The 19,465-nt window shown below is 37.2% G+C and overlaps 2 protein-coding genes across 2 annotated transcripts; both read left to right on the forward strand.

Moving 5' to 3' along the window:
• The first annotated feature begins 3,313 nt into the window (after positions 1 to 3,313).
• On the forward strand, positions 3,314 to 5,639 carry LOC111463391 (phenylalanine ammonia-lyase-like). Its single transcript, XM_023107318.1, has one exon. It carries the CDS (start codon positions 3,381 to 3,383, stop codon positions 5,505 to 5,507), a length of 2,127 nt encoding a protein of 708 aa, XP_022963086.1. The 5' UTR covers positions 3,314 to 3,380; the 3' UTR covers positions 5,508 to 5,639.
• Positions 5,640 to 15,748: 10,109 nt separating this feature from the next.
• LOC111463389 (phenylalanine ammonia-lyase-like) lies at positions 15,749 to 18,055 on the forward strand. The gene has a single exon (XM_023107316.1). The coding sequence runs from the start codon at positions 15,851 to 15,853 to the stop codon at positions 17,999 to 18,001; it is 2,151 nt and encodes a 716-aa protein (XP_022963084.1). The 5' UTR covers positions 15,749 to 15,850; the 3' UTR covers positions 18,002 to 18,055.
• Positions 18,056 to 19,465: the final 1,410 nt, after the last annotated feature.

The following is a 19,465-nucleotide window of genomic DNA, read 5'->3' on the forward strand; positions in this document are numbered from 1 at the left end:
TTTTTTTTTTTTTTTTTTTTTTTACGATAGGGATTAATTCAAGTACTCATACATTGTTCAACTGGTTTAAAATGGGTATAAGTGCACTAAGAAGACAAGTCAAAATCATTGAAGATGTTGAACACAACTGTATGTTTGCACACTTTATTAAGACCAATCGAGAAAGATTTACAAAACAGTTTGTAGAAACTATTACTTTGTATTGCTTGGTATTCACTGAAGTAAGTAGGGTGGAGGGGTATCTAACGTAGAATCTATCCCTAACATTTCTCCTCAATTTATTTCTAAAATCTTAAATCATTTTAACCTATACAATAGTTGGGCTTAACCGCTATGATGATATTTTAACATAAGAAACCTAATGCACGATAAATTTGGGTTTAATGTAGAATTATTGGACCGAAAGGAGAAGAGTAAAATTTAAATTGAAGATCTATATGAGACCGGATCGACATCTCAAGGAAGCAGATACCATGCATTCCTTTGACTTGTGACATCCTAGTTCAATTTGATCGGTTCATCTTTAACCTAATTTATCGTGAAAATGTAAAGATCCCTAAAATGGTTCTTATATAAATACTCTTCTTCAACTTAAAAGAAGATTTAACATTTCCTCATTCTTTTATATGTTGTTACAACCAAGTTTTCTCTAAAACATTGAAGTTTGGATGACAAACCACCACATTGATGTGCAACGTTTTTAGGTGGAGGATACAAACCCTACTTTAAAATTCACCAAAGCTAAAGTTAGAAACATGGAAGCTCGTCGTTCGAAGCTATGAAGTTAGACACAAAACTATGTATAACGACCCTAAATTTTTACATACTCAGAGTCGCTACTAACGTCTCATGCTCATCTCTTGTGCGGAAATATAACTTTTAAAAGAAAATATCATCTATAGTATAAATGTCGAAAACATTTAAAACATCCTCCTTTCTGAAAAACACGATCATGGTCTTATATGTTTAAATATGAAATATTGAAATTTAGAGAAAATAAAAACAAATACAAAATAATTTAAAACAATAAAATGCAAACAACCTTTAACGAAGACTAGAAATTTAAATATGAGCCTACCCTATACACGTGCCACAATCTTGTTGAAAATTATTGGGAGTGAGTCGCACATTGGTTGGTTGAGTGAAAGATCGTAGGTTTATAAGTGAGAAATACTATTTTCATTGATACGAGGCTTTTTGGGAAACCTAAAACAAAGCCATACCATAGTGGAGAGTTGTGATTCCTAACAAGTCTCTGCTCACAATGTCGCCGTCCTCTGTACATGATGCTCTTGGGACCTATCTCTATCTTTGTCTATACCTAAAAAAAATACATGCAATTATGCTCTTGGGACCTATCTCTATCTCATCTAGGGGTGGTATTTGGTATTTCCAGGTATGTTAGATTTCATCAGTTGAATATTAAATTCCCAATTCTTTTTCTCTAAATTTTACAATGATCCATGTATTAGATTTCATTAGAGTATTAAAGACTTTGCATGAGTAGAGTCGCCACGAGATCTCCCCAAGTCATTTTAGAAAGACCAACTTTAAAGGAGCTCAAACCATCCACCTCTACATATCATCAACTAATGAATTTATTATTATTTTGTGTGAATTCTCCGTTGACTTGTCAACAAAAAGGTTCATTGCCATATAACCTTCAAAACCTCTTCCCCACCTTCCATTCACTTTCCTTTGCTAACGCCCTTTTCGTCCTATCAATCCCATTTCCAATATATTTCCTCACATATTTACACAAATTTCTTTAAAATTCTCGTGTTTTATTTTCTTTTTCAAAATAATTGTATAATTTAGTCCAAACTTATACATAATTTAAAGTAGGGGGTACATTGTCCGAGTTCAGTTGGGTTGAGGAATTTTTTTTGACCTAACCCAAAAGTTCGGGTTGGTTAGATTAGAAACTAAACCCACCCAACCCAACCCAACCCATTTTTTATTCATCCGCGATAGAATCATAGAGAAAAGATATTAAAAGTTCATAAATAAACACAAATCAATTTAAAATATAAAAACAAATTCATCAATAACAATAAAATACAGCCATTTATTGAGAATTGTTTATTCTATAAGAAAAAATATAAAGATAGATCATGAAAAAAAAACAATAAAAATGATTAATTAATTTAAAAAAACTATACACGTCAAAAATGAAAAATAAATATTTTCTTACATCGAAATAGATTTACTCCAATTATTAAAAAAAAAAAAAAAACTATATGCTTTTGATACAAAATAACCTAAATGTAGGTATAAATCATATTCAATAACCTATCATAAAATATATGGTATATAAATCATATTCAATAACCTATCATAAAATATATGGTATAAATCATATTCAATAACCCATCCTAAACTTGAAACGATGGGAGAGTTGTTTGTTTAATTATGTTATAAACTATGTGTTTAAAAATAGTATAAAATATTGAGGCATTTTTTTTTTATAATTAGGAGGGAAATTTTAAAAATACAAAAGAAATTAAATAAAAATAAAAATTAAAAAAACTAAAAATAATAAAGTAATAAAAAAAAATAATAAAAACATGAATTCGACTCGAATAAGCCCCAATTACCACAATACCATACTCGTTAATACCCTGACTTCTTAGTGTATGTGTTTTATAACTTTTGTTTAGTTCGGGTCAACTCGAGATTTTTGTCTTATGAACCTGAAATTGAATCGAGTCAATTCGGGTTCAGTAAAAATAACTCAACCCAACTCGAAGTACTAATCCAACCCAATCTAACCCCTGTAATTCGGATTGGATTGGTCCGAATTGTTAGGTTGAATGTACACCCTTAGTTAAAGGATTCATTTTTTTCTTAATTCAATAAAAAAAATTTAATCGCATCACTAAAAAAAAATTGTATTGGGAATTCGTTTACTTAAACAATCAAGGTTAGGTATGACTAACCAAGCTTAGAGTTTGGTGAAAAGTAACAAATATAAAGTTTGGTGAAAAGTAACCATTACAAAGTTTGGTGACAATAATATTATTTATATTTTATTTAACTTTACTTTTCTTTATTTTCTCAAAAAAAGAAAAAAAAAAAAACGACAAATGAAAGTCTACAATCGCCCAAATTTGACCGAGGAAATTTAAATAACAAATACACTTGTAGTTTCCCTGCACCAACCATTGTAGTTTCTCGCCCACCACACCGCACCAACGACCAAATTGAACACACCTATTCTATGTCATTGCCGCTCTTCCTTCTGTCTTCACCAACCCCACCAATTCTATTTAATCCTCTTCCTTTTCTACTTCTCCTTCAACCCTCTCCCACCACCTCTCAGATCTCTTACCTTCCCCATTTCATTTCATTTCATTACCAATTTCTTATTCTTTTTCACAATGGCAGCTACTCAGAAGATTGAACATAGCTTGTGCCATACCCGTAATGATCCACTCAACTGGGGTGTGGCTGCCGAGTCGCTCAAGGGAAGCCATCTCGACGAGGTGAAGCGCATGGTGGAGGAATATCGGAGGCCCCTTGTCAAGCTTGGTGGTGAAACTCTCACCATTTCCCAAGTGGCTGCCATTGCCACTCGTGATAATGATGTGATGGTCGAGTTGGCTGAGTCTGCAAGAGCTGGCGTTAAAGCTAGCAGTGATTGGGTTATGGAGAGCATGAACAAAGGCACTGATAGTTATGGTGTTACTACTGGCTTTGGTGCTACCTCTCATAGAAGGACCAATCAAGGTGGAGCTCTTCAGAAGGAGTTGATTCGATTCTTGAATGCTGGGATCTTTGGAAGTGGAGCTGAGTCCACCCATACTCTGCCCCACTCCGCTACCAGGGCGGCTATGTTGGTGAGAATCAACACTCTTCTTCAAGGCTACTCGGGTATCAGATTTGAGATTTTGGAAGCCATAACCAAACTCTTGAATACTAACATCACTCCCTGCTTGCCTCTTCGTGGAACCATTACTGCTTCGGGTGATCTTGTTCCACTTTCTTATATTGCTGGATTGCTCACTGGCCGACCAAACTCTAAGGCTGTTGGACCAAATGGAGAAAGCCTTGATGCAATGGAGGCTTTTCAACAAGCTGGCATTCCTTCTGGGTTCTTTGAATTGCAGCCTAAAGAAGGTCTTGCTCTTGTCAATGGCACTGCTGTTGGTTCTGGATTGGCTTCGATTGTTCTGTTTGAGGCCAATATTTTGGCTGTTTTGTCGGAGATTTTGTCAGCCATTTTTGCTGAGGTTATGCAAGGAAAGCCTGAATTCACCGATCATTTGACTCACAAATTGAAGCATCATCCTGGTCAGATCGAGGCTGCTGCAATTATGGAACACATCCTGGATGGAAGTTCTTACATGAAAGCTGCAAAGAAATTGCATGAAACCGATCCTCTCCAGAAGCCAAAGCAAGATCGTTATGCTCTTAGAACTTCTCCTCAATGGCTTGGTCCATTGATCGAAGTCATTCGATTCTCAACAAAATCTATCGAAAGAGAGATTAACTCAGTCAACGACAACCCTTTGATTGATGTTTCAAGGAACAAGGCGATCCATGGAGGCAACTTCCAAGGAACTCCAATTGGTGTCTCCATGGACAACACTCGTTTGGCCGTTGCTTCAATTGGAAAGCTCATGTTTGCTCAATTCTCAGAGCTTGTCAATGATTTCTACAACAATGGATTGCCTTCAAATCTCTCTGCAAGCAGAAACCCAAGTTTAGATTATGGATTTAAAGGTGCTGAGATTGCCATGGCTTCCTATTGCTCTGAGCTTCAATATCTTGCAAATCCAGTGACTAGCCATGTACAGAGCGCCGAGCAACACAACCAAGATGTTAACTCGCTGGGTTTAATCTCTTCAAGGAAAACAGCCGAAGCCCTTGATATTTTAAAACTCATGTCTTCCACCTTTTTGGTTGCCCTCTGCCAAGCAATCGACTTGAGGCATTTGGAAGAAAACTTGAAGAACACTGTGAAAAACTGTGTTAGCCAAACAGCCAAGAAAGTGTTGACCACATCCTCTAATGGAGCGCTTCACCCATCAAGGTTTTGTGAGAAAGATCTTCTAAAAGTTGTGGACAGAGAGCACACCTTTGCTTATATCGATGATCCATGCAGTGCCACTTACCCATTGAGCCAAAAGTTGAGGCAAGTCCTTGTTGAGCACGCACTTGGCAATGGTGATTGTGAAAAGGACGCAGACACTTCAATCTTCCAAAAGATTGGTGCTTTTGAGGAGGAACTAAAGGCGGTGTTACCAAAAGAAGTTGAAAATGCAAGGTTGTCGTACGAAAGTGGAAATTCCAAAATTGAGAATCAGATAAAGGACTGCAGATCTTATCCATTGTATAGGTTTGTGAGAGAAGAATTGGGAACAAATCTGGTGACAGGAGAAAAAGTGATATCTCCAGGAGAAGAGTGCGAAAAGGTGTTCACAGCTCTGTGTGAAGGGAAGATGATCGACTCTATCTTGGAGTGCTTGAAAGAGTGGAACGGTGCTCCAATTCCCATCTGCTAAGGATTCAACGTTGATGAAGATATTTATAAGATGAATTTGTACTTTACTATTTTTTTTCTCCCTTCTTCTATTATATTTCCTTATGCCAAAAAGAATGAAGGAATAAAATTCTTTGGTACAAAATTCTTCCATGTTGGGTTACTATTTTTAAAATGTTTTTTTTTCATGAGAATGTTTGACTAATACAGGAGAGTAGTTATCTTGTTTTATAATCCAATAAATTACAAGAATGTGGAAATGGTAATAAAGGAAAGAACAATATATGGAGAGACTCTATACTAAGAAGGATATTTGCGTATAATAAAATATCAAATATGATATATATGGTAAACTATAATTTAGTACGGAATATCCTTAATTTAAGCAAACATTCTCATGGTATCAGAGCCCTTTTGGTTTAGCAACCTCGATCCCTTATTTTCAAAGGCTTCTGAATCCCCTACTCATCTTCTTCTCCACCACCCCTACTGCCTTTGACGACGCAGGGGCAATCTCTATGGCTACCACATGTGGAACCGATTGATTACTCTTCGGCTCCACCTTTTTGACCTCAAAATCACCCTTCGCCGTACTATTGTTGAAGGGTCACTAGTAGATACATGTGTTGAATGATCACTAGTAGATACATGTATGAATAGATACATGTGTTGAAGGGTCACTTGTACATGTATAGATACATGTAGGTTCATTAGTTCCTAATTAAATAGATGCATGACTTTTGGATAATGAATAGTAATAGGTAATGTCCCAAATTACCTCTATCTATCTATCTATCTATATATATATATATATATATATATGTTGGCATTGGTGGGAGTAGTAGAAAATTAATCAAGCATTCCTTCGTAGTTTTACAAAGTTCTTTTCTCTCAAAGAATTTTACCAAATTTCTCTGTTATCACCAACAATGGGTATCAGAGCGATCTTGTAGTAGGAAGAATGGCAGCAAAAAGACAAGTTGAGAGCTACATTCAGCCCGCCATCCCGAGGTTCGATGGTCACTATGATCATTGAGCAATGTTGATGGAAAATTTCCTCATATCAAAGGAGTTCTTTGATATGGTGGAGACGGGTTATGTAGAGCCAAACAAAGGGGAGGTACTCTCTGTTGTTCAACAACAACGGTAGGTAGCATCGAAGTTGAAGGACATGAAGGTCAAGAACTATTTATTCCAGTCCATTGATCGGACTATCTTGGAAACAATGCTTCAGAAGAAGACATCCAAGGAAATTTGGGATTCTATGAGGAGGAAGAATCAAGGCTCAACGAGGTGAAGCGTGCTCAACTTCAAGCGGTTAGAAGAGACTTTGAAATTCTCCTAATGCAAAAGGGAGAAACGGTGAATGATTATATTGGCAAGGTTATGAGTCTTGCAAGTAAAACGAGGATGCATGGTGATTCAATCACAGATGTTGCGATTGTAGAAAAGATTTTGCGATCTCTAACTCCAAAGTTCGATTACATTGTATGTTCTAGTAGAAGCAAACAATGTTGAAGAGATGCAAATAGATGAACTCCAAAGCTCCCTGCTAGTACATGAGATGACAGCCTTAAAGATATCCACACTAGGTTAAACTTCAAGCTCTAGAGGTAGAGGTCGTGGGAGAGGCGGTCGAGAAAGAAGTGGAGATGTTGGCAGGTCAACAGATCTAGTTAAAGATGATTATGACAACAAAGACAGGAGACATTTTGACAAGTCTAAGGTGGAATGCTACAGATGTGGACGCCTTGGACATTACAAGAATGAATGTTATACCAGTCTCCAAAAGAAGAAAAGAGATCAATCCAATTTTGTGGAGAAAAGAGAAGAAGAAACATTGTTAATGTCATTTCATGCTATAAAAGTTGCAGATTAAGGTGTATGGGTCGTAGACTTTGAATGCAGCAACCATATGACTAGGTTGTAAGGAATTCTTCTCAACTCTAGATAAAAATTTTCATACTATGGTTTGTCTTGGCAACAATTCAACTATCCAAGTGATGGGGAAAGAAACCATTGATATCAAGACTAGAAATGACTTTGTAGAGTCAATTTCTAATGTATTCTACATTTCTGATCTGAAGGTCAACTTACTTAGTATCGGTCAGTTACAAGAAAAGGGGTATGTGATCACATTCCAAAATAATGAATGTGAGATTTATGACTCCAATAGATGATCGATTGTTAAGATGAAGATGATCACCAACCATCTATATCCGTTGACGTTAAATATCATTGCCAGAAGTTTGATGGTGAAGAAAGAAGATACCAACTGACTTTGGCATTTTAGGTATGGTCATCTACACTTTAACGGATTAAAGACGTTGTCTTCAAAGAAGATAGTGACTGGGTTACCGGACATCACTCCTCTAATAGAAATTTGCGAGAGTTGTGTAGTAGCATAGCATGAAAGAAATTCTTTTCCATCCGAAAAATCAAGAACTCGAACAATTTTGGAGTTGATTCATTCAGACATATGTGGTCCGATCGCTCCAGCATCAAATGGTAACAAGAAATATTTCATGACCCTCATCGACGATTTTAGTAGAAAGATATGGATTTACTTCTTGCATGCTAAATCAGAAGCCTTTGATTGCTTCAAGAAATTTTATGCTACTATGAAGACTGAAACTGGAAGAAGAGTGAATGCTTTAAGAACTGACAGAGGTGGAGAGTTTTGCTCTAACAAGTTTACGAAATTTGTGAAGAGAAGGGCAGAGGGAGGCCGTTGACAGCAGCATATGCACCACAACAAAATAGTGTGGCCGAAATGAAGAATAGAACCATTCTCAACATGGTTCGAAGTTTGTTAAATAAAGGAGAATTTTCGAAGGAATTCTGGCCAGAAGCTGTTGTATGGTATGTTCACATTCTCAACCGAAACCCTACTTTCTCTATTAGAGATATGACTCCACAAAAAGCATGGAGCGGAAGGAAGCCTGCAGTAGACCACTTTAGAATCTTTGGGTGCATAGCATATGCACACGTTCCTTATGAGAAAAGGAGGAAACTTGAGGACAAGAGTTTGAAGTGTGTGTTCCTTGGAGTAAGCGAGACTTCTAAGGCGTATAAGCTCTATGATCCTATGATAAAAAAGGTGGTGGTAAGTCGTGATGTAATCTTTGATGAAAAGAAGACTTGGACATGGGAAGAAAAGATCACTGTGAATCAGCAGATTCCTATAGATCTTGAAGAAGAACAAGCTGAAGCCCCTATCAGCCTCACTATGAGCATGGAGAGAGCTCATCACAAGCTCAATAAGGAGAACCAATAGAAGAAGAAGATCATGATCACAATTAAAGAAATCCAAGAACAAGAAAGAGACCAAATTGGATGATTGATTATCAGATAGACTATGACTCAAGTGATAGTGCTTATTTTGCATTCTTTATTCTTTATGGATACTGATCCAATTGTCTATGAAGAAGTTGTAAAGGAGAAGAAATGGAAGGAAACCATGGATTATGAAATCAAATCCATAGAGAAGAATAAGACTAAGGAGCTCACTAATCTTCCTAAAGGGCAGAAAACAATTGGAGTAAAATGGGTTTTCAAAACCAAGTTGAATGAAAATGGTGAGGTGGATAAGTACAAGGCACGTCTAGTTGCAAAAGGATACAAGCAAAAGTATGGAGTTGATTACAAGGAGGTATTTGCACTAGTAGCATGTCAAGATACTATAATGCTTATAATTTCTATTGTAGCACAAAAAGCATGGCCTATTTATGAACTTGATATGAAATCGGCCTTCTTATATGGAGAGCTTCAAGAAGAGATATATGTGGAGCAACCAGAAGGTTTTGTTCAAAAAGGTAAAGAGGAAAAAGTGTATTGGTTGAAGAAAGCTTTGTATGGTTTGAAGCAAGCTCCGAGAGCATGGTACAATCGTATTGATTCTCTTATTGAAAAGATGGGATTCACTAAATGCTCACATGAACGTACGTTGTATGTGAAAACTGAAAAGGGAGGTAATATTCTCATTATTTGTTGATGATTTAATATTTACGGGCAATAATAAAGAAATGTTTGAACTTTTTAAGAAGAGGCCGAGGAAGGAATTTGAAATGGCAAATCTTGGTTTGATGAGATATTTTATTGGAGTAGAAGTTATTCAAACTCTTGCAGGTAACTTTATCTGTCCGAAGAAATATGCTCAAGAATTACTTGAAAGATTTAAAATGGATGAGTGCACATTTGGAACTCCATCTGAATTGGATTTGAAGTTGCACAAGGATATTGAAGGGCGAGAGGTTGATAATAGGTACTTCAAACAAATTGTGGGAAGTTTGATATACTTATCTTCAACAAGACCAGACATTATGTATGTGGTTAGTATGATAAGTCGCTACATGGAGAATCCAACGGAAAAACATCTCAATGCAGCAAGAAGGATACTTCGTTATGTGAGAGGAACTTTTGATTTGGGGGTATTCTACAAGAAAGAAGATGATTTGAAGATGGTTGGCTATACAGATAGCAACTATGCAGGTGATATAGACGATCGTAAAAGTATTTCAAGAAGTATTTTCATGATGAGTTCAGGAGCAAATGGTCTTCAAAAGAGCAACCTATTGTAACACTCTCAACTACAGAAGCAAAATTTGTGGCGGCAGCAGCATGGTCGTGTCAAGCAATTTGGTTAAGAAAAATGCTTAAAAGTCTTAATCAGAAGCAACTAGGTACGACGATTATATATTGTGATAATACGTCAACTATTAAGTTGTCTAAAAATCCTGCGTTGCATAGAAGGAGTAAGCACATTGATGTTTGATTTCATTTATTGCGTGATTTGTGTAAAAAATACATTATTGAACTCAATTTTTGTCGAAGTGATGAACAAATCGCAAACCTATTCACAAAGGCTTTGAAACAATCACTGTTCAATAAGCTTAGAAGAAAGATGAGGATGTGCAGAAACCAAGATGTAGGTCAAGAAGATGAAGTGAAGTCCTAAACTGATTTTTGTGCTTCCCTTCTCACCAAAATTGGCTTCTTCGCCCACTGTGGCGACTCTTCTGGGTTCAACATTGTCTTTGTCCCTTGCTCTAGGTATCCCCTTCTACTTCTTGGGTTAGACATATTCTCACTAGAGCCAAGGCGACATCATTGTTGATCGACGATCCCTTTTCATGGGTTAGACATTCTCGCCGAACCCAAGGCAGCATTGCTGCTGAGCGACGATTCCTCTGCAGTTTTCAATGGATAAGAAAGTGTTTCTCTACGCCTCCTCCAAACTAGGTAGTTGACATTTTCACGAAAAGTGTTTCTCGACCACACTTTGAATTTTTCAGATCCAAGCTTCAGGTTCGTTCAAATCCGATGCTCAGCTTGCAGGGGTATTAAAGATATTTAATACTAAATTATATTTTACCATATAATGATATTTGATATTTTATTAAAGGCAAATATTTAGATATTTATTTCTTTTCATATATGGTTATTTCTATTTATTACTATTTCTATATCTTTCTAATTTATTTAATTATAAATAATAAAATTCTTTATAAATTACTATTTTTAAAATGTTTTTTCATGAAAAGAAAATGAAAAATCAAGTTTTTATGGTTAAATTTGTTATGCTATATCAATTTTAACTCAAACTTTGTTTTTCTTCTTCAATTTTGATTCGGTGTGTACCGAAATACCACAACTTTCAATGCTCTGATATCACCTATTGTGCGTCGTAATACCACAACTAAAATGTTTTGATACTCAATTTTTGTAGCGAAATGTCACAACAAAAAATGCTATGATACCTTATTGTTGTAGCAGAAGCGGAAGCAAGATCAGTCGTACTAACACACCTACACAAACATAGAGGGTTGGGTTGGGTAAAAAAAAAAAATCTCTCAACCCAACCGAACCCGGACCATGTACATCCCTACCTTCAATTATCTATAAGTTTGGACTAAATTATATAATTATTTTGAAAAGAATAAAATAAAAATGGAGGATTTTAAAGAAATTTGTGTAAATATGTGAACCAAATAAAAAATAAATAAGATTTAATAACTAAAATAATGCTATGCCATAACACTAATTCTCGTACATGAACCAAATAAAAGTAATATTAATCAAAATGGTTACGAAGACAATTCATCCAAATCATTATAAGCTAAATGGAAAATTATATTTCGTTGGATAGGGCTAAGTTGGATGATTGAATTTTACCCAAATAATCAAGAATTTTTTAGATGAATTGGTGATGAACAATCACATGTTATTGAGATAAATAGTGATGAATGGTCATATGTTAATTAGCTAAATGGTCATTAATAGTCATGAGCCAACTAAGACAAATATTTATGATTGACAAATGATTAATGATATGAAAATGATTTGTGCGAGAAATATTTTTACGTTGGCGGTTACCTTTATCATCACAAATTTCTTTTATGCTTTCACTTCTTTTCTTTTAGCTTCGGTTGTGTGAGCGTAAACAACCTCTAGTCAAGCTTAAGAGAAAAAGAATGATGCACATCTAATTTTCTCAAGAAAAATAAGTGAAGCTCGAGTTCAATTTTAAATCATGATTGAATATATTTGTATTTTCTGACACCTAGAATCAATATTTGAGTATTTTAAATTCTTTAACTTTTTCTAAATAATTTTTGGTAAAGACATTTACAGTGATTTACGTTGATGGTTGTGGAGGTCATGAGACAACCTATTATAATCTAATCCCGACATATCATTTCATGGTTATTAAAGGGTGGATTGAATCAAGTAAATAGCACCACAAAATAATGGATTAAGATCTTATAAGAAGCATGATGTAAAAGTTTAGAATAGAAATGAGCTAGTTTGATGGATGAAAAGATGGTGTTGTCTTGATGCATGCTTGGTTTTTAAGAAATAAAAAAACCTGAAACAAACCTAAAAGTGAAAGAAACTAAAGTATTCATATTTAGAATATTATACTGTGTCTTTTTTTTATGATATATCCATGATTATTATGATTATGCTGTTATACGGGATAATTAGGACTTTGCCAACAAACCTCTAATCGAGAACTTAGGTTGATTGTCGAGGGTCTGATAACATTTTAGAACCGCCTATGATTGATTTGTATTATGTAAGTTCAATTAAAGATTTTCCAGTTAATTTTCTGTTGAGCTTACCCCATTTAGCAATGATCCATCCTATTACCTTTATGAGCCGGTAGAGTTAGGCTTTGAGTCCTAAAATTAATGAAGCTTAGGAGAACATTATGAGCAGCATGTGCGACCGTACCTTGCCACCGATGATGCCCACAGGCAGCGAAAGACAGCTCGAGTTGCTCATTTTCGAGGCCATTCAAGGGTAGAAGGAGAGGGGGTTCGAGAGACGTCGGAGATGGAGGAGAAACGCACGAACTCTCAAAGACTACCTACTCGAAGAACTCGTTGCAAGCCCACATCGGCTAGAGACCCACAAGCGTCCACCGGTCGATTAGGAGAAAAGTTAAGAGGATTCTTAATGCTGGGGCTTGAAGTTTGAGGTCAGTGGGGAGACAAAGGGGTCGAAAGGGGCGGAAGGAGGCGGAGAATCGAGACATCGCTTTGGGTAAGGGTTTTGTATGCGTTTCTTTTCAAGAACTCTCAAATGTGTAGAAGATGACCATCTATAACTTCATCTTGAGTAGATCCACGAGGGTTGGGGATAGTTGTAGGCGTCGGAAACAAAATCGGGAGAAGAAGCTCGTCGATGACAGAGGTAAGGGAAAGAGAAGGAAAAAAATTAGGAGAAGAGGGAAAACCCCGTGGGCCGACCTGCGCGCACGCGTCCTGCGCGGCCCATCGCGTGCATGCGGCCTTCGGGCCTATTGCACTTGCGCCCTGCGAGGCCAACGCGCGTGACCCGTGGAGGCCAACCCGGTCCGCAGTAGTCCGGTCTAATTGGACCGGGGGGTTTTGCTCATTTTGCGTAAATTCTCCGTTTTAACTCCAATTTTGGGGTCGTTTTCATCTATTTCCCCATTTTTACGAATTTAGGACCCAATTGAAGAGTTTAGCAAATTTTGGAGTTTGTTTGAGGATGTAAACCTTAAACTCAACAAAAAGAGTCCTGCTTTCTAGGTAAGTGGCACTTCGGAATTTTGAATTTAGCTATGCTCATAGTATGCATGAAAGTATGATAGGAGTTTGTTTGAGGATGTAAACTTGAACAAAAAGTGTCATGCTTTTCAGGTAAGTGGACCTTGGATTTGACTATGCTCGTAGTATGCATGAAAGTATGATATAAGAAGTATGTTTTACCAGTTTGAGCATAGAATGAGTTGAGATGACACATGTTGATTGTGACTATGTATATTTGCTAAAACCCGTATACACTACCTTATGAACCAAGATTTATGACTAGTTTTCCATGATTATATGATTATGTTATGCCTTTGTCACATATGTTACAATATTAGCGATTACCCGAGGATGATTAGGGGTTCGCCAACTAACCCCTAATCGTAAACTTGACTCGATTGTCAAGGGTCTGCGTAACTATAGAACTGACCATTTAATTGTTGATCGTACCTTGTCGGGACTCATAGAAAGTATGCCAGTTAATTTTTTTATTAGTGAACCTGTCACGAGTGACAGGGGTCCACGATGGTACATTAGAGTTGGTCGAGACTTATTGCTCATGCATATGAGTTAGCAGTTATCTGGGGACAATTAGAGGTTTGCCAACTAATCCCTAATCGTAAACCTGCCTCGATTGTCAGGGGTCCACGTAACTATAGAACTGGCCATTTTATTGTTGATGATACCTTGTGGGGACTTATAGGGAGTTTGCTAGTTAATTTTCTATTAGTGAACCTGTCATGAGTGATAGGGGTCCACGTTGGTACATTAGAGTTGGTCGAGAATTACTGTTCATGCATATGGTATTAGCAGTTATCTGGGGACGATTAGGGGTTTGCCAACTAACCTCTAATCGTAAACCTAACTCGATTGTCAGGGGTCCACGTAACTATAGAACTGGTCATTTTATTGTTGATGGTACCTTGGAGGGACTTATAGGAAGTTTGCAAGTTAGTTTCCTTTACATGAACCTGTCACGAGTGGAAGGGGTCTACAGTGGTACACTTGAGAGTTGATCGATTCTTAGAATGCATGAACCCTGAGCACCGAGGTCGCACCCTGAGTGTTTTGAGATATGATGATGATGATGAGAGACTAGCAGAAACGACTAACTAGGAGACCTAGGGGACCTAAGAATATTTTGAGTGCTGTAGGTCAAAATAGAACCATGAACCAAGAGAGTAGAATGAGAAATCTTAAGGTGTAGCCTAGGAAGAGGCCTAGACGGGAGAATGAATCCCAATAGGCGAATAAGATATCGAACATAGGAACAAGATTAATAAGACTTAATAACAAAATATGAACTACCAGCAAGCTGCTTATTGAATATATTTTATATACTCATCCCTACTACTCCAACTTTCTTTTCAGGTGGAGATTGATGTGGCAGTCAAGGCGGAGCCACACGCGGCTGTTGGCTATAGAGAGTCCCATCACACTTGAGTCTCGAGTTTCTTTGTACTTACCTTTAAATCCAGCTTTTCATGTATTTTAAATGGTTTGACGGAAGGGTGTTGTAGCTTAGTGGTCTTTTCTGTTTTCTTTATAAAAATAAACATTACTATTTTAATTAAATTTCAAATTACATGCATGTGGTCAAATGTTTTAAAATTCTACATTTTTGAGGTAGCTCGAATTCCACAAAAAGTGGGTCGTTACATAATTAAACTCTACTAGAGATTATGAGAACATGTCAATAATGATGAGAACTATGAGTTGGAATCTATGCTAGGGTTGCCTTGAGTGACTATGATATATATATTAATGATAATAAAAGGGACCAAATACCTTAAAATTTGAAGAACAAACTATGGAAATTGTCCGTCTGGAAAGGGCTATGAAAAAAAAGAACTTCATGACTTGTATACGATGACCCTAGGTTGAACTTAGGTGGACCAGGTAAACCTAGGACAACCCGAAAAAATCTATAATCGAAGAAGGAACTACTTCTAAATATGAATAAAACAGAAATGAATGAATGAGATAAACCACCAAACACAATCACCAAGGCCTACAAACTCTGACCATTCAAATTTTCACTACATTTCTTATTTAAACCATTTTCAACCACCTACGCTTTCCACCAACCTTCGGAGATCTTTCTTCCTTTCTCGCTCGCCTCTTTCTTTCTTACCTTTACCTAACGCAGCCCCCGTTGCGCGGTTGTTACACAAAGCTTTCTCTATATAACCATTTTCCCCCATCATTCTCCACAACTCAGAAATCAATTCAAATCCAAACCCAACTCACATTCTTACTTCCTCTTTAACACTCTCTACTCTTCATCTTTCATTTTCCTATACAAATGGCCCCCGCTCCCTTCCAACAACTTGCCGCCCAAAATGGTTCGGTGGAGACCTTCTGCATTACCCGCAACGATCCACTTAACTGGGGTGTGGCTGCCGACGCTCTCAAGGGAAGCCATCTCGATGAGGTCAAGCGCATGGTGGAGGAGTACCGGAGGCCCCTTGTCAAGCTCGGTGGTGAGACTCTCACAATCTCACAAGTGGCTGCCATTGCCACTCGTGATAATGATGTGATGGTCGAGTTGGCTGAGTCCGCTAGAGCGGGCGTTAAAGCTAGCAGTGATTGGATTATGGAGAGCATGAACAAAGGCACTGATAGTTATGGTGTTACTACTGGCTTTGGTGCTACCTCTCATAGAAGGACCAATCAAGGTGGAGCTCTTCAGAAGGAGTTGATTCGATTCTTGAATGCTGGGATCTTTGGAAGTGGAGCTGAGTCCACCCATACTCTGCCCCACTCCGCTACCAGGGCGGCTATGTTGGTGAGAATCAACACTCTTCTTCAAGGCTACTCGGGTATCAGATTTGAGATTTTGGAAGCCATAACCAAACTCTTGAATACTAACATCACTCCCTGCTTGCCTCTTCGTGGAACCATTACTGCTTCGGGTGATCTTGTTCCACTTTCTTATATTGCTGGATTGCTCACTGGCCGACCAAACTCTAAGGCTGTTGGACCAAATGGAGAAAGCCTTGATGCAATGGAGGCTTTTCAACAAGCTGGCATTCCTTCTGGGTTCTTTGAATTGCAGCCAAAAGAAGGTCTTGCTCTTGTCAATGGCACTGCTGTTGGTTCTGGGCTGGCTTCGATTGTTCTATTTGAGGCCAATATTTTGGCTGTTTTATCAGAGATTTTGTCGGCAATTTTTGCTGAGGTTATGCAAGGAAAGCCTGAATTCACCGATTATTTGACACACAAATTGAAGCATCATCCAGGTCAGATCGAGGCTGCTGCAATTATGGAACACATCTTGGATGGAAGTTCTTACATGAAAGCTGCAAAGAAATTGCATGAAACCGATCCTCTCCAGAAGCCAAAGCAAGATCGTTATGCTCTTAGAACTTCTCCTCAATGGCTTGGTCCATTGATTGAAGTGATTCGATTCTCGACAAAATCTATCGAAAGAGAGATTAACTCAGTCAACGACAACCCTTTGATTGATGTTTCAAGGAACAAGGTGATCCATGGAGGCAACTTCCAAGGAACTCCCATTGGAGTCTCCATGGACAACACTCGTTTGGCCGTTGCTTCAATTGGAAAGCTCATGTTTGCCCAATTCTCAGAGCTTGTCAATGATTTCTACAACAATGGGCTTCCTTCAAATCTATCTGCAAGCAGAAACCCAAGTTTAGATTATGGATTTAAAGGTGCTGAGATTGCGATGGCTTCCTATTGCTCTGAGCTTCAATATCTTGCAAATCCAGTGACAAGTCACGTCCAGAGTGCAGAGCAACACAACCAAGATGTTAACTCACTGGGTTTAATCTCTTCAAGGAAAACAGCCGAAGCCCTTGATATTTTAAAACTCATGTCTTCCACCTTTTTGGTTGCCCTCTGCCAAGCAATCGATTTGAGGCATTTGGAAGAAAACTTGAAGAGCACTGTAAGAAACTGTGTTAGCCAAACAGCCAAGAAAGTGTTGACCACATCCTCTAATGGAGCGCTTCACCCATCAAGGTTTTGCGAGAAGGATCTTCTAAAAGTTGTGGACAGAGAGCACACCTTCGGTTATATCGATGATCCATGCAGTGCCACTTACCCATTGAGCCAAAAGTTGAGGCAAGTCCTTGTTGAGCACGCACTTGGCAATGGTGATTGTGAAAAGGACGCAGACACTTCAATCTTCCAAAAGATTGGTGCTTTTGAGGAGGAACTAAAGGCAGTGTTACCAAAAGAAGTCGAAGATGCAAGGTTGTCGTACGAAAGTGGAAATTCCAAAATTGAGAATCAGATAAAGGACTGCAGATCATATCCATTGTATAGGTTTGTGAGGGAAGAGTTGGGAACAAATCTGGTGACAGGAGAAAAGGCCTTATCTCCTGGAGAAGAGTGCGAGAAGGTATTCACAGCTCTGTGTGAAGGGAAGATGATCGACTGTATGTTAGAGTGCTTGAAAGAGTGGAATGGTGCTCCAATTCCTATCTGCTAATCCTTTGCTGCACATGGAAGCCAATTCTGCGGTCAACATTGATGAAGATATTTAAAATTTAAATTTATTTACTATTTTTTGTAAAATTATTGTGAGACCAAAATCTTCCGTGGAAAATAAACATGGAAAAGAATCAAGTCTTACTGTTGATTAAATTTGATATGGTATATCAATTTTTTAATTTTTTTTGCTTGTAACACCGGAATCCAAGGGATACGAAATTTGTTTAATTTTGCTCTTTATTTATGGAATTTTTAAGGTTTTGTTGTGAGTTTTAGAGGTTAGAAAGGAAAAGTCGAAGGCAAAGCCAATACAGGACATAATGGTAATTTTACCTCATTTGATATTTTAGGGGTCTGGACATACTCGTAAAAAAAAAAGAGAAGAAGAGTGAGAGGAAAATTAGGGTCCGACTCTTATACTAGTTGATCGAATAAACTCACACATCCACGAATGAAATTTAAATATAGAGACAAAGATTTAATGGGTCGAACAGAAGAAATTTCTCTACCTCTACGAATAACCACCAATCTTAATAATAAAAATTGTTTACTAGTGAATATTTCACTCTCACACTACAACATCTCTCGATAAAAGTTTTTCTCAAATAAAGTTTTTCTCAAATGTCACCCAACAAATAAATCTGACACAAATTCATTTAAATTTCATTATCCTCGACCCATCTAGATAACACTTTATTGAAGGGTAATTCATGTATCAAATATTAATTATAAATTAAATAAGGATTAATAACGAAAATAAGAATATTATTAAAATGGTTACTAAATTAATATTTTTATTTAATTAAATAAAAATAAATGAGAGTTAATGACGAAGTTAAACAAGATTTATGAAAATTTAAAGAGGAAGAGGAAGGAAGAAGAACCTTCGTTCAATCCCGCACTTGGATAATGAATTGGGAGAAGGATTCTCCTCAACCAGGTTTTTTGCCTCAGATTATCTTCAAGATTCATGTTTGCTAAGACTTAATATTTTAATATGATAATATAAGAGTAGAATCTAACAAGTTTCGTGTTGAAACACGGTCAAGAATTGCATTAAAATTGAAGTTTCGGGATGCTTTCAAATCTCGGTAAGAACAAATTTATTTAGAAGTTTCAATATATATATTAAAGAATGTGGTTGGCTAAAAATCACATAAAAACTATATTTGGATACCTACATTTTCGTGAAGAAACCGAATCCTTTTGAGTTGTAGAGTGGAAGATATAAAACTCTACATAAAATAGGTTGAAAACAAGTTTGGATCAAGCGTTCATCAAATTATGAATTTTTTGCTTAGGTTGTAGCTACAGGCGAGACACATCGCACGACATAACAAGAAAGGGGGCTCAAGACTTTAGTAATCGCATAGGAATGTCAATTCAAGACATCTAGTCCACGTATTATGTAGTCGTCATTTAAATATATATTTAGTATCCCATATCACATCCTCTCTTTAAA

Source organism: Cucurbita moschata, unplaced genomic scaffold (assembly GCF_002738365.1).
Source record: "Cucurbita moschata cultivar Rifu unplaced genomic scaffold, Cmos_1.0 Cmo_Scf00028, whole genome shotgun sequence".
Classification (NCBI taxonomy): domain Eukaryota; kingdom Viridiplantae; phylum Streptophyta; class Magnoliopsida; order Cucurbitales; family Cucurbitaceae; genus Cucurbita; species Cucurbita moschata.

What these genes read in the sequence shown, in the direction of transcription:
- LOC111463391 (XM_023107318.1), top strand. Translation starts at nt 3,381, where the DNA reads ATGGCAGCTACTCAGAAGATTGAACATAGCTTGTGCCATACCCGTAAT.
- LOC111463389 (XM_023107316.1), top strand. Translation starts at nt 15,851, where the DNA reads ATGGCCCCCGCTCCCTTCCAACAACTTGCCGCCCAAAATGGTTCGGTG.